Below are 14,867 nucleotides of genomic sequence, written 5' to 3'. Positions count from 1 at the left end.
AAGACTTGCTGTCCTGCAGGGTCTCAGCTCCCACTCCCCGCACAAGAACACAGGACATGGTGAGGTCAAAAAGGAACACCCACGGAGCCATAGGTAGGGGAGGCATACCACTATATTCTCGCGGGCAACTGGGTTGGAGACACAAGCAGCAGGAGCCACGTGATCCACAATCTGCCGTCCACTTCTCTGCCAACCAACCAACCAACCAACCCAGCCATGGCAGCCATATCGGTGGCCAATGGCCAACCGGCAATAGCCGGTGGCCAACCAGCCACAGCCGATGGCCATCTACTACCCGAGCCAGCACCCCTCCAGGTGAGGCCAGGAGCCTGATAACTGCTCTCTGGGACTCTGTCCCCACACTTGCATACATGCTCAAACTCAAACCCAGAGGCCAACCCCAACCTAAGTGAAGTCCTTACTGGTCCTTCTCAATAACAGCAAAGTCTAAATGTCTGGACACACAATCTTTCCCCCAAACTCTGTTAATATAATGGCCCTTTTACAAATAGCTTTATTTTCAGAAAGAAAAAAAGGGTAGCGTAAAAGATCAGCAACACTTCCTTTGCGTGTCCAGCAGGAAAAGCTGAACCTTCCGAAGCCCAACAGGCTACGCAGGGCCGCGATCAGCGCTAACAGCAGCTGTTGTCATAGTTCAGCACCGGGAATCCCCACAGAAAGCTTTCCTCATGCACGTCGTGCGCTTGGCTTGTGCCTTGTTACCCTCTCTGCAGTCTTGGTTTTCAAATGTGACTGAAAATGTTTCCTTACATTAAATAATATTTAAACAAACAAACAAACAAACAAAAACCCCTAAGCATTGAAACGAATGAAGCACCACCCCGTCCATAGCATGGCACTGTGGCCACCTCACCTTGCATGGGCCAGTCCCGTCCGACGGCTCCCCTACTGAGGGTGAAGCCTTGTGAAAATCAAAGAAGGAAAAGCTTGACAGATCCTGGCTGTGCCTTATGGATTAGTGGACTGTGTGATGAATGTGGGTGGGTGTATGGGTGTCTGTATGTTGTGTGTGTGTGGGGGGAGGGGTACATGTGTGTTCCCATCTGTCCACAGCGGTCCCAAGGGATCAAATTCCTTCCATCTCTTCAGAGTTTCTAACTGCCTCCTGACATACATTGTCAGTAATAACGGTAGCTAGGGTTTACTTGGAGGCACTACAAATATCTAAATGCTTTATCCATATGGTTTCACGTCATTTTCACACCATCAGCAGAGAGCATGCCCTTTTACAAATGAAGAAACGACACTCATCAAGAGTAAGTGAATTGCCCAGAATGCCCCAAATCAGTGCACTAACCTGCTGATTTTTCCAGCTAGAGCTCCTGTCGGCCACACTCGCATCTCCACCTGCACACGTTCTCTCGTACGTGTGGACCAGAAGCACTGGTAAAACTGACACCTTACACGGACTTCACACTGCACTCTCCCCTATCCTTCCAAGACGAATCTAATAGAAGGGTTTCCCCTTCCAGTTCACTGTCCCAGCATTTTTATGAGCCCCAAGAAACAAATTTATTAAATATCTCCTCAGGACTTGTGGGTCCCAGACACGGTTTTAGCAGCTGATGATGTGCTGACGAGCAGAAGAAACACCGACCCCGACCTCCGGAACCGCAGGCTTGCAGGAAGACGAGCACAGAACAAGCACAGCAGTGACAGAGCCACAATTTTGTCTCTTAGATCACAGTGGTCGGGTGGTGTCTCAGACACACTGATAGACCTGGTCTGGCCCTGAAGGCCTGTGCCGGACGGGAGTAAGGCACCTGCTGTGCTCTTCAGAAATTCAGTACGAATTCATCCCACTTGTTGAGAGAATGCTTCATGAATATTCTAAGCATAAAACACAAACAACGAATATGTAGGTTTGTAGGATTTGGATGTGTGACAGTTTTGTTTTAATAGCAGGGAAAGGAGAAAGGCCTATGATGCTATTTGGGCCAGTTCTGTCCAGGGCAGCTGGTTCGGCCTTCTCATTACTCAGGACAAAATTTGCTTCCTGGGACACCAGAAAGAGAAGTGAAAAGGCAGCTAGCTCTTCCTGCCCCTTTTACACGTTCCCTTCCATCTGTGTGCCCAGGGTACCCAAAAATGCAGCTGCTTCTGCCTTTACACCCAACACAGACAAGGAGAGAAGCCAGAGGAGGGAAGTGGTCCAGGGGCTCTGGAGGGTTGAGGGGACATCGCCCTCATCCTGCTGCTCAGAGGTGAGGTCAGCAATGTGACCCCGCCTGCAAGCCACAAGTGATAGACTCGATCGGGGTTCGGAATCGGGTGGTCCCCGCACCCCAGGTAGTAACTCCCTCACACGGGCTTCTCTGCCTCCATCCCTCAGAGACAAAATGGTTCCAAAACACTAACTAGGCAAGTAAGTGAGTGAATGTTGTATGAAACATGTACCAGGAGTTGGAAAGTGACAGGCATCTGAGCAAACACGGCCCACACTCAGGCTGCCCAGCCTGCAGCGTGTTTTATGATCGGGAAAGTTTACATACAAATCCTGACACACAAGTGCTCTTGGGATGTTGGATGATCAGGCGACAGTGGGTCTGCAACCCCAAGGAGAACCCGAGAGAGGCCACCCTCTTCCGAAAAGGCATGTCCGTTCCCCAGTCGCTCAGCCCCCACACTCCCCGTGGCCCTGTACACAGCAGCTCACCATCAGTTCACACCACCGGCCTGGCCACTGTGCCACACGACACGAGTCTCTGAACCCTGCCCTAAGCGTTACAATGTTTCCATCTCACCCGACAATAAGCAGAAAATCAAGCGGCACAGATGCAGAATAAGTAAACATTAAGGGTTTTGAGATTTGTATTTTCACTTCCCTCATACTAGTGCCCAAATCCTGACACAGAAGTAGTAGCCGAGGATGTGGGGGGCAGCGGGGTGGGACGGGGTGGGGGGGAAAGGTGGAGGGCAAAGGAAGAATGCGTTTCCTGTGAAATGAGTGAAAGCACGCCACAGGCCTGCCACACTGCAGTGGGCACGGCGTCAGCTCCTACTCTCACTTTCGTGACCTCAGCCGAACCACAGGGCAGGACCAAGGCCTCAGATCCCTTCCTCTCGTGCACGACTGTCTTCACCAGGCTGGCTCCCAATGCTGAGACTGATGACACAACGCAAGCCTGAACCTCTGGCCCCATGACCCGTTTGGACAGCTGTTCTCTCCCCAAGGGAGTGGAGAGAACTGTATTTCCCCTTAGCAGTTCCAGAGAAAAGGGAATCGAGGAGGGTGAAGTGCAAGTTCCCCAAGCAGATGTGGAAAAAGCAGCTGTACAATCCAGGGCCCAGACATACCTAAAACACAACTTCAGCAAACGCCAACTGCATACGCACTCCAACTGCAGACGTGGGTCACGTTTTCTATCAACTATCATGTCGTCTAATTCCTAACACAAATTAACAAAACCAAAAACGGGAAGTACATTTTAAAGAAGTGAGATGTGTTTCTGAATACTAACCAAGCCACGTTATACAACTCCTATCAGAGAAGTAGCACTTCATAATATTGGTTCTTCCGATATAATACTGACTTTATATTATCATTAACAATAACTATTTTTGAAACATACTTATATGATGCTTCATAATTCTCAAAGTGTTCATGCTTCCTTAGAGATAGACGGGGCAGGTGCTCTGTGCCGATTTAAAAGGAAGGACACTAAGGCACAGAGCCCATGAGCAACTTGCTCAAGGTCACACAGGGTCTATATATCTCCGCAGCTCATACATGCATTCCAGAAAGATATAAAGTGACTCAGAAGTCAAGAAACAGTAAACCCTGGTGAAGAATAAATAGAGATGAAACACTGTCATTCGCACACATATACATACATGCATAGATACACACACACACACACACACACACACACACACACACCAAAGCCATACTGTAAAAATTAATTGAACATTAAATATTTCAGAAGGACCTGTCCAGTTATTCTGACAGATTATTAAGAAAAGGTGACCAGTCTGAATTACAGGTTAAAATGTAGTTTTTGTCTTACTCATAAAACAGCATAGTAACCACAAAGCAACCACTCGCTCACATCAAATCTTTCTGGAGTTGAGTCAACATTCAACATAATTACTCCTGAATGGGCAACACTGACGTTCCTTCCTGTGAAGTGCGTTCACGTTTTCACGTTATCAGAGCTTCAGGACTCTCAGCCCTGAGCACACACCCCCTCTAGTGGCGTCCCGCCTTCTGGGTGGAGAAGTCCCTCAAGGAGCAGAAGTAGAAAGCAATGCTCTCCTTTCGGACATTCCTTTTCAGCTCAGTTTTTTGTTTTGTTTGTTTGTTTCGTAAACACTCAATATACACATATTTATTTATGACTTCTATACCGATACCACCACAAGAACTAAGTTCAGTATAAAACTTAGATAAAACAGAACTGCTTAAAGTGTTAAGGTTTTTAAAATGAAATCTAAATAGAAGTTCTAGTCATTTCTTCTCACGTCCCAATGGCTCAGCTCGAGCACCCACTCTGGAGACAACTGTGCTTGAGAGAGAACCTTACAATGAAATTTTATTTAAAAATATCAAACAATTCCTACCCTTAATAAGACACTGATCTCTTTTTTTAAGAGTGTTTGTAAGTTAAGTCTCTGTGAGTGAAGATGGCCAGTTTATTCACCAGAAAGTTATCCAGTCAGGAGAACCACAAACCTGACGTGCTTTGTGGGGACACCAACTCTCACCAAGGAACAACATCATCTTTACTCAACACCTAGTGTAAGAAGCGTAGCAATCCAAAGGACACCTTGAATCTTAGGTACCCCTAGCTTTCCTTCCAGATAGCTCATGTCTAAGTACTGAAAATCTCAGTAGTCTTGAAGCCTTTTATCTAAGAAAGTCTTTACTACAAATAGAATACTTTAAGGTTTCCACCCCAAAAGAACCCTGTGTTTATAAGCACAGAATTACGGAGACTTATTACATAATCAGTTTGCTCCCCAGAACCACTGAAGTATTTCTACGGAGGCTCACGGTGAGTAAGAAATTACACTCCAAGAGTCTGCACCTCGCTCTCAGCATTCTGATTTCCCGTGCGGCTGGCATCAATCATCTTGAACCTCCTACCTGAGAAGGGGAGTGTGGACTCACAATATTCCAAAAAGAGAAATAACCTGGAAACGGTTCACATCAAGTTCACATAAAAGTAGGATAAGGAAAGGTTTGTAGTTGTTGTGTTTTTTTATCTCTTCTTTCCATATATGCATACCCATAGGCTACTACGAAAATCAAAGATAATTATAACCAGTTAACTAAGCTGTTCCTTGAAGATGGGTGCTGTACCTTAAAACTTACCTCTGCATTTGTATTGCCTAGCACAACCTGGACATTGCACAGGTGCTTTCCAGTGTAAAAAGCACAAACTTTTTAAACTCCTTACATAAGGTTGAGAAACAAAATAACTGAAAATCCTATGTTTATAGATCAGTTCAATAATGAAACAATCTAGTGCTAGGGAAGTATATGATAAAAATTGTATGTGATGGTTAATTTTATGTGTCCACTTGGCTGGGCTATGGTACCCAATTTTTTGGTATTGCTTTGAAGGTATTTTTTTTAATGTAAATAATATTTAAATCAGTAGACTTAGTAAAGCAGATTATGCTCCATAACGTGGGTGGGCCTCATTGAATCAGTTAAAGGTCTTAAGAAAAAAATACAGGTCCCTCCACCCCCACCCCCACCCTCAGACAGCCCTGAGACTCAAACTGCAGCATCAGCTCTTCCCTGGATCCCCAACCTGCCAGCGTGCCCTGTATGTTTCAGATTTGCTGGCCCCCATAATCATGTGAGCCAGTTCCTTAAAATGCAGTCATGCAACAGCAATACATTCTGAGAAATGCATCATTAGGCAATTTTGTTATTGTGCAAACATCACAGAGTGCACTCACATAAACCTAGATGGTCTACCTTACTACACACCTAGGCTATGGGGTATAGCCTATTGTTGCTAGGCTACAAAACTGTACAAAACAACACGAGATTAGATCAAGTGCAAGAGAACATGATGCAATCAGGCACAGTAAACACACGATGTGAGACTGCTGCCTGTGCAACACGGCATAGTGTTTTACAGCAAACTTTTTTATGTAAATAGAAAGAGTACACTCTAAAACAACGATAAAATGTATAGTATACATAAACCAGTAACACAGTCATTTATCATTATCAAGTATTCTGTACTGTATGTAATGGTATGTGTTATACTTTTACACAACTGGCAGCACAGCAGGCTTGTGTAACAGCATCACCACAAACACGTGAGTGATGTGTTGCGCTACGATGTTGTAACAGCTGTGACATCAGTAGGTGACAGAAATTTTTCAGCTCCGTTATACTCTTATGGGACCACTGCCAGACATGGAGTCCGTCGTTGACCAAAACATCATTGTGCAGCAAATGACTGTAAATAACTACTCTCTCATTCTTAAAGTACATATAATTTTTTCCCCTATTGGTTCAGCTTCTCCGGAGAATTCTGTATAATATGCTGGCTACAGATATTTCAAAGATCCTGACCACACGTGTTCATTCACTGGTTTCTGATGTGCTAAATATTAAAATACATTTCCCCCATTCTATAAAGCCCAATCACTAGATGGAGGATATTCTGCTAAAATTGAAATGCTGGGGAGTAATGACGAAAGGACCAAGGAAGGTCTTTCCAATCAATGTATGTAGATAGAGCAGCCCAAGGGACATTTCATTTTAATAAAGGTGCATTTCAGTCCTACAATAAAATGACTTCAGGGTGTAGACCTCTTCATAAGATGTTACACTTCAAAGAAAAGGCTTTTCTTTTGAAAAGCCAGAATTTCCTAAATGAAAAAGAAGAAAACATGCCAACAAAAGGTGAAAAGAAGAAAATAACTACCTCTTGGTTATCTTTGTTTTGGTTTGCCCAGAAAATCTTATGATAAAGTGTCTCCATTGAATTGCTGGAATCAGTTCGGTCAAAACAGTGCCGATCCAACACTTCCAACGTGTGCAAAACCCGACTAATGGTCACCCCTAGATGTGGAAATTAAACAGGCAGTTAGAGAGGCCAAACAAAGCCAGAATAGCATAGTACAAAATCATCATTATGTGGGGCAGAAGAAATGGTAAGAAATCATTCTCAGCATAGAAGAATTGACAACAAAACCAAGCCTGACGTGCTAGGCAACCAGGATCTACAGGGCATGAACTAAAGACATCCATCAGGTGGCGCCATCAAAAAGTGTCCTTATTCAATACACGGAAATTTACAATCAGGAACACGGCATAAAAAGTCCAACACTCAAAAGCACTCCTTCTTCTCTTGTGTTCTGTACCTGCTGTTGACTCCTGGCACTTGTCAAAAGACCACCGAACTTCCACTGCACGGCCTCTTTGTTTTATCTGCTGTTCTGCCTCATAAATCCTTGCTCGAACCTGAAAGATAATCGCTTCTCATTAACTTGCGCTTGGAAAACCACAGTGGTTTTCTAAATCATGTCAGGTTTTTCCACAGGAGCAGAGCACCCTACAGTGAGCTACAATCTTGACTGCATTATAGGAAATTCAGCCTGTGGCCCAAAATGAATCTTAAAATTTACAAGTGGCAATCCAATGCCAGTTTTCAATAATAAACGCTCATAAAAAAATAAATGCTTGCGAAAAATCCTTACAAGTGAAACTCTTTTAGGACATCATAAGGAAAGATGAAAGTTCTAAAATATCATCTTTGAGCCATTCTTCTATGTATGAAAGCAACTAGCCATGTTTTATTAATTTAAGAAAACTACTTGGTAAAAAACAGGGATCTTACTCTAAGTATTAGTCACCATCCTGTGTTTCAAGTTTCTTAAGTCTTTGAACCAAATAATCCAGCACGAATAAAAACATCTGACAGTTACTAAATATCCCAGACTGCTTCTATGTCAGTCATGTCACAGGAGTAATAGAACCACTGCCATAATTATTGTCTGCGAGGCAGAACTCTCTGAAATAATTGCCCAGGAGAGAGGGAGAGACGGGGCAATACGATGAATTTCTGTGGTTCAGAGAGGCTAACAAGTCCTCCGCCAAGGTCACCCAGAGATGGGGCAGAGCGGGGCTGGTGCCCAAGCATGAGAGGTTAAAACCCACACGGCCCACTGTGCCCTGGTGCCTCCGGAGAGTGAGAATGCCATCAAAGCAGCACCACAGGAAGTGTACCTGCTGATTGAAAGCCGTGTTCCCGCCCGGCATGGGGAGGCGGGAGGGGGCCACCTGCAGCAGATCCAGGGGCGAGCCTGGGTTCGCGCTCTTATTGTCGTTTGTGGAATAATTCCACACCAAGGCACTTGGGCAACAGAGAGTGACAGTCTGGAAATAAAGCAAGAAAACCCAGATAGTTAGAGGAAGAAAACAAGTATAACGACAGTTTAACCGTAAAAATGACACCTGGTCATAGCTATTACAGTTTCCTACTATTGAGCTTAAAACATGAATACCTTACCCCAGTCTCAACTTTTCAAGTGATAAAGACAAAACTAAGATAAAATTATTAATTTGAAAGAGAGGAAGTACAGCTATTGAAAAATTAAGGATATTATCATTCATAAGGTAATATTCAGCACAGGAAACCTGGCAAACTTAATAAAAATGCAGTTAGCATCACTTAAAAATTATCACTTAAAACAATTTTCATAAAATTTTTAAAAATGAGATGGAATTAAATATGTCATTTCTAAGGCTATAAAATCTAAAAAAGAATTTTTTTTTTGAATCTCGCAAATAATGGTGCAGGAAGTAGTGTCATAAACGTTGGGCAATAACGCTGGAGTAGCGTGTGGCAAATTTTTTTATGAAAATCCAGATGGTATAGTTTGTCATATATTCTTCTTTTTTTGTTTTAATAACTCAGTGAGAACATAAAACCCATCCCCAGCCCGTGGGCTGTAGCTGGTCTACCCTTCTTGCAGACATACACGTTTTACTCAAGCAGCCTGCACGAAGCACTTTCTATGACCATTCACTTACGTCACAACGACCCCATGAGATACGTGCTATTATTCCCCAAATGTCCGAAACTGGAAGATGAGACACAGAGATTAGTTTCGGGCCCAAACTGACATCGGCACACATGGCTAACCCTGCTGCCTCCTCCATGCAAATCAAATAGTCTAGCTCACATTTAATGAAGCACTTCCTCTGTGCTGAACGCTATCCTGGAAGCTTTCGGTCATCATAACCTTAACCCCAGGAAGTAATGAAATAAGAACTGTCATCATCTCCCATCCACACATGGGGAAACAGAAGCTCAAGGTCAAAGTTACTAAGCAGCAGAGCAGAAGCTACAATCAAATCTGTAACGACTCCGAAGTACACGCCTTCACCATTTTGCTGTCATGCCGCTCAACGGCAAACTCTGTAAGCTTAGAGAATGAACGCAACATTTCTTTTTTATAACAAGTGAAATGAAACCTAATAATACTAGATGCTGAGGTCTAGGAGACATCTTTATGGAAACCAGATGGTAGATATGAAGACTGTCAAGTCCCTGAACCCTCCAATGCAGCTGTGTCCACGGGCACACATCTCTACCACCCACTTCCTCAGCCTGTCTGTGACAATGTGGGGCCCTCGGCCTCTGTGCATGACCATGTGGGGTTCCTGTCTCCTGTCCATGATGGAGCTAGCTCCTCCCTGCGTCCTAATTCCAAAGCCTCCCATATCTAAGGCACTGATCTGGCAAATACTCCTCCGCTCCTCTTCTCAGGTGCTCCCTCTGCTAGCTTACCCTTAGCTTAAAATGTTCAGATTAAATCTACTGGTCAAAAAACAATTTAACAACAAAAAAAATCTCTACTTACCCAACAGTAATCGCTCTCTTCCCTTCATAGACATGTTTCTCAAAAGAACAGGAACATCATTTCACCTCATTCTTCACCACTGCTCACCCCACCTCAATCTGGCTTCTAACCCACCAGTCAACTGGTCTTCAGTGACCACCATATTGCCAAGACAATTGCAGCCGTCTTCTGACCAGACTTCCTGGGCACTGCCCACTACTGACTCCTTTTTGAAACTTTCTGTGGTACCTAGAGAAGCGGTTTAGCATTGGTTGCCAAGAGTGTGGACTGTGGATCCAGATGGTCTGGGTTTGAATTCCAGCTGTGCACTTACCTGCTGTGTGAACTTGGCCATCGTTTCATTAGTGTTACAAAACTAATATGGGTTCCTTCCTACCTCCTAGGATGGTTCTGAGAACTAAATGACTTAATGTTACGTTACAACTTAGAACAATGCCTAAAACATAATAAATGCTATTCATACAACAGTATCATTCTTATTCCCATTGTCTTTGTTTCTGTAATAATATTCTCTCCCTGTTCTCTCTTCAGTCTAGCCAAACTTTCCTGGTCACCTCTGTGAACTTCCCTCTGCCATCTCCTAGCCACTCGTGCCCCTCAGGTCCACAAGTCATCTGTCACTAACTCTTTAGATAACTTCACCCTTCTCAATTTTGACCAGACAAGTGGCCCTAAGTGATTCAAATCTATACATCTGGCCAGGTGTCTTCCCTTATCTTGAGAACCAGACATGTAACAAGGTCTTGAAAATATCCACTTGGAGACCGTAAAGGATAAAACGGTCTTTTGAAGTTACCTAGACGCTTCCAAACTTATTTCTTTGCACGCTCTCTCTCTCCCTCTTTCTCTCGCGCTCCCGTACCTCCCCAGTCCCACACATCTTCCCTGTACTGTGGCCAAAACAATCTAACTCACCCACACAGCTACATGCTACTTCCCTGCATAACATCCTCCAATGAGTCCCAATCCTAAGGCACACAAGGGGTCTTCTATGACCTGACCCCCAACGCATTTTATACTTTACGTCCGCTTCATACCAACCTGCATATAAGAAGACCAATCAACCCTCTGGGCCTTTCCCACGCTGTTACCTCTGATGAGAACACTCTTGCCTCCTGTATTTAAAACTCATAAGCACTAGTCAGGACCACTTCATTCAGAAAGCCTCCCTGAATTCTAGGTGAGACGAGAAATCCTACTTCTCCACTCCTTTTGCTCCCCGTGCTTCCCTCCATCAGCCTTTGTCAGAGTATGTGGAAACTACCCATTTATAAGCCTATCTTCCTGACAAGACAGTAAACTCTAGCAGAGGTGAGACCTGTCCCAAAGCTCCTTAGTAAAGAGCAGTAAGAGCCCAAGAACTGTGACCTGTGAGCTCGGAGGGCAGGGCTGCCTCTCACTCCTGATGGTACCAGCCCAGAGGCCAGCACACTACTAGATGGCCAAGAACCACCCAGCATGATGCGTGGCAGATGAGCAGAGCCTGATAAATCGTCTGAATTTTAAAGAAAGAGAGAGGAGGCAACCCACTCAAAACGTGAACTGAGGACACCAAAGAATTCCACACGAAGAAGCTGATGTTCCAGAAGAAGAGTAACACAGCCGACTTCTTCTATGGGTTCCCTGAAGGATGTTTAATCACCAAACTTCTTAACGAAGTTAAGAACAACTTCAGTAACTAACAAAGAACAACTACAATAACTTTCTTCTGGACGGAAGCAACAAACAAATCTTCTCTCAGCTTGATTCAACATCAGAAAATAAAAACACGAAGTGTCAATCTATACATTACTTGGTTGAAAACACTAGAGCTGCGAGGAGAACGTGGAAGATGCAATTCCCAGCACGAAGATTTCCCACAATGAAATTTAACATAAAATAACAAGGGCCAAGGACTTACCTGCAACATACAGCTAAGTCCGTATACCAGGGGGCCGTGCTGTGCACAGGAAATGAAGTCTGAGAAGGCCAGCTGCACGGGGCTCATGCCGGGGCCGGCGGGGCCGGGGCTCGGGGCCCCGATGCTCGCGCTGTTTGGTCCAATCATCATGTGGGGCGAGTGGGCAGGAAGGAGGTTGGGGCTATCGCTCAGCAGCAAGGCGAGACGCCGAGCACAAAAGTAGGCAAGACGACGCGACAGGTAGGCCGACTGAACAAATTCATCCGAGTACTGAGGAACAGAAGGACACCGGGCTTCAGTCACGTCTTATGCTACTTGGAGAAATAACTATGTTAACACAGATATTTTTTCATTAAAAAAAAACAAACCTTCAAACATACTGTACAGACCAGTGCTGTGCAAGAGAAATATAATGCAAGCTACGTATGAAATTTCAAATTTTCTAGTAGCCGTAAAAATAAAAAAAACAGGTAAAATTAAAATAATGTATTTTATTTAGCCTTACAAAGCTAAATGTTATCATTTCAACATGTAATGAACACAAAAAGTATTAATGAGATATTATACACACTCTTTTCTGCAGTAAGTTGAAATCTGGTATGCATTTTACGCTAAGAATACATCTCAATTTGTACTTGTCAGATCTCAACAATTCCGTAGCCACATCTGGCTAGTGGTTACAGAAAGGACAGCACAGGTACAGGCTATCTCAGGTAGGGTACACAGGACACTGACATGGTGTAGTCTCTGAGAAGGTGACAAAGAGAATGACTTTTCCCTAGATACTCTTTCATATTGCTTGAATAATCAAATGCATGTATTACCTTGCCAAGAAATTTTATTTTTTAATAAATTTCATCCAGATAACCTAAATTTTAACAGATTTAAGACCAATCATTTTGACTTCAGTAGCTCAAAAGATTGTAGAAGAGCCTCTGTATCCTTAAAGAGATGATTTGTTTTGTTTTCACAGAAATCTGTGTGAACAAGGAGACAGTATTTAAAGAGCTGTTTGGCTTAGCTCAGTAATGGGAGAAATCAATGTGGGTGAGAATACTTTAAAAGGACAGGTGGATAAAAGCTATGAACATGGTCATTACAGATGACTGCTAAAACTTTGTAACAACAACGTATTTTTTTCCTTCAATTTCGAAAAGAAATTTTTTCCTCTTCCACATCTACTTACCAATCTTGCCCACAAAATGAACTAGTTCATGGTTATATGTACTGTACCTGCAGCATTAGTGGTAACAAGAGTTTAAGAAGATCATCATCCATTGGTCTGATCTTTTCTAAAACATCCAAGATCCATGTCAAATATTCGTGTTTTTCTAGCATTCCTTCCTTAAATGAACAAAGAAAAATTACACTAATAATGTTAAAGCAAAACCAACTAAAACTCAAAAAAGAGCAGTTATTCTTATGCTTAAGTGTAATTTTACTGCTATTGTTTTTGTTGTAGTAAAACACATTGACCATAACCCAAACTCTAAACAGAAAAATAATAATAATGTTATTTTGTATGGTTCGTTTGAGTGGGGTTTTTTGGTTTTTGGTAATCTACTTCATTCTAAATTGAATAAAAATAATTCTTAAAAGAGAGGAAATTCAGAAGCTTTTAGATTCCCAAGGCCTATCAAATGCCTGGCTAGACTTCGGGATTTATGAACTCATATTCACAGGGGCAACTTGGCCAATGATGATAATTCTGAAGTACAGAGCACTCATCACGCCATCATCCTGACAAGAGGTTGACAATCCCAGCAGAGCCAATGCCGCCTCTATCCTAAAATGAATTTGAAATACTATAACCTAACTGTAAAATATAACCTTAAAAATATAATGGCGTCATTAACTATGATCTAAAAAAAATGAAAGGAATTTATAATAAAATACCATAATGTATAAATATCCCAACATAACTACACTAAAAAACAACCCACCTACAAATTTCCAAAATGCCCCACAGGAGTGGTATACAGCCCCTTACATAAGCACTAGTAAACATTTTCATCTATTGCCTCCATATCTACATACATATAAATACACACATTATTTTATGATAGTATATGACTATCATATTATAGCTCTGCATCATGATTCACATCATATAAGAATCTTTAAGATAGAAGCCAAAAGCTATGTTTTCTGGGACACACTTTTGCGATCATTCTGGTAACAACCTTGATAGTTACCATGAACTCCTACTTTGTTCCTAGCAACTTCTGCATACCTAGGTATCATCAGCGGTCCCCAACCACGGTTATCAACGATTTGTGGGAAAATATTGTACTGATAAATGCCAGTTTCAGTATGTATAAGGTTACAATGACACCACATTGACATGACATGGTATCAAGATATTTACTTGTTGCTAATTTCTAATTTTTAAATGTTTAGAGTCAAAAAGAGTTAAAAAGTTAGTCACAGAAAAACTGCAATTTAAAATTTTAAGACCACTAATGGGAACTTTAAGTTAATAAAGAAACAACATGGAATTTTGCATTATGGTGTAAGAGATGGTGAGAGCAAAATTAAAAAGAATCTTCATAAACATGATTGCCAATGACTACACAACAGTTTGTCCTCAAGACGCTTTTGTCTGTGTCCCCCTAAGTTTATTTCTGCACATATGTATACTAAGATCAGTTTCACATTTCAGAATATGGCAAATCAAAACTATAATGAACTTTTAACATTAATGTTCTAATCAGATTCATCAATTTGGGAGCTAACAGCTTCGTAGAAAGAGATACTGATTTCAGTGTTCCTAATTCATAGAGAAATCCTTGCAAAAACAGCAAGTATGGTGAGAGACACTTTTTAAAAGATGCAGACTAAATCCTCAGCTCAATAAGTCACAAAAGCTCAGAGCAGGCACTGAAGTAGTCCTCTGATAAATGGAGCTAGGATTTGTAAGAGTTGTTTTTACTGACTTCAACAATGCTACTTCCCCCAAAAAAACATGTGCTTTTTCCTACTTTGAGTTCTTAGGGAGAAAAAAAATCACTTACCAGCTGGACAGTTCTAAGGGGGAAATTTAGAAGCCACACATCCTTTCTAATCCCCTTCCTCTTTGATCATGATAGCAGATAGTGAAAGCCTGCGC

The 14,867-nt window shown here is 42.5% G+C and overlaps 1 protein-coding gene across 4 annotated transcripts in view; it reads right to left on the bottom strand.

The window, feature by feature from the left end:
• MED12L (mediator complex subunit 12L) overlaps positions 1–14,867 on the bottom strand; it is a 314,918-nt gene that overhangs the window by 232,728 nt on the left and 67,323 nt on the right. For all 4 annotated transcript variants that reach the window (XM_033088254.1, XM_033088259.1, XM_033088262.1 and 1 more), the window contains 5 exons: positions 12,992–13,102; positions 11,759–12,028; positions 8,219–8,368; positions 7,354–7,453; positions 6,915–7,051 (listed from right to left, as the gene is read on the bottom strand). In XM_033088254.1, coding sequence (XP_032944145.1) covers positions 6,915–7,051; positions 7,354–7,453; positions 8,219–8,368; positions 11,759–12,028; positions 12,992–13,102 — 768 coding nt within the window. The remainder of the gene's footprint in view (positions 1–6,914; positions 7,052–7,353; positions 7,454–8,218; positions 8,369–11,758; positions 12,029–12,991; positions 13,103–14,867) is intronic.

The sequence above is a fragment of the Rhinolophus ferrumequinum genome, chromosome 2 (genome assembly GCF_004115265.2).
Source record: "Rhinolophus ferrumequinum isolate MPI-CBG mRhiFer1 chromosome 2, mRhiFer1_v1.p, whole genome shotgun sequence".
NCBI classification, from domain to species: domain Eukaryota; kingdom Metazoa; phylum Chordata; class Mammalia; order Chiroptera; family Rhinolophidae; genus Rhinolophus; species Rhinolophus ferrumequinum.
This window is presented reverse-complemented; position numbering and strand designations above follow the sequence as displayed.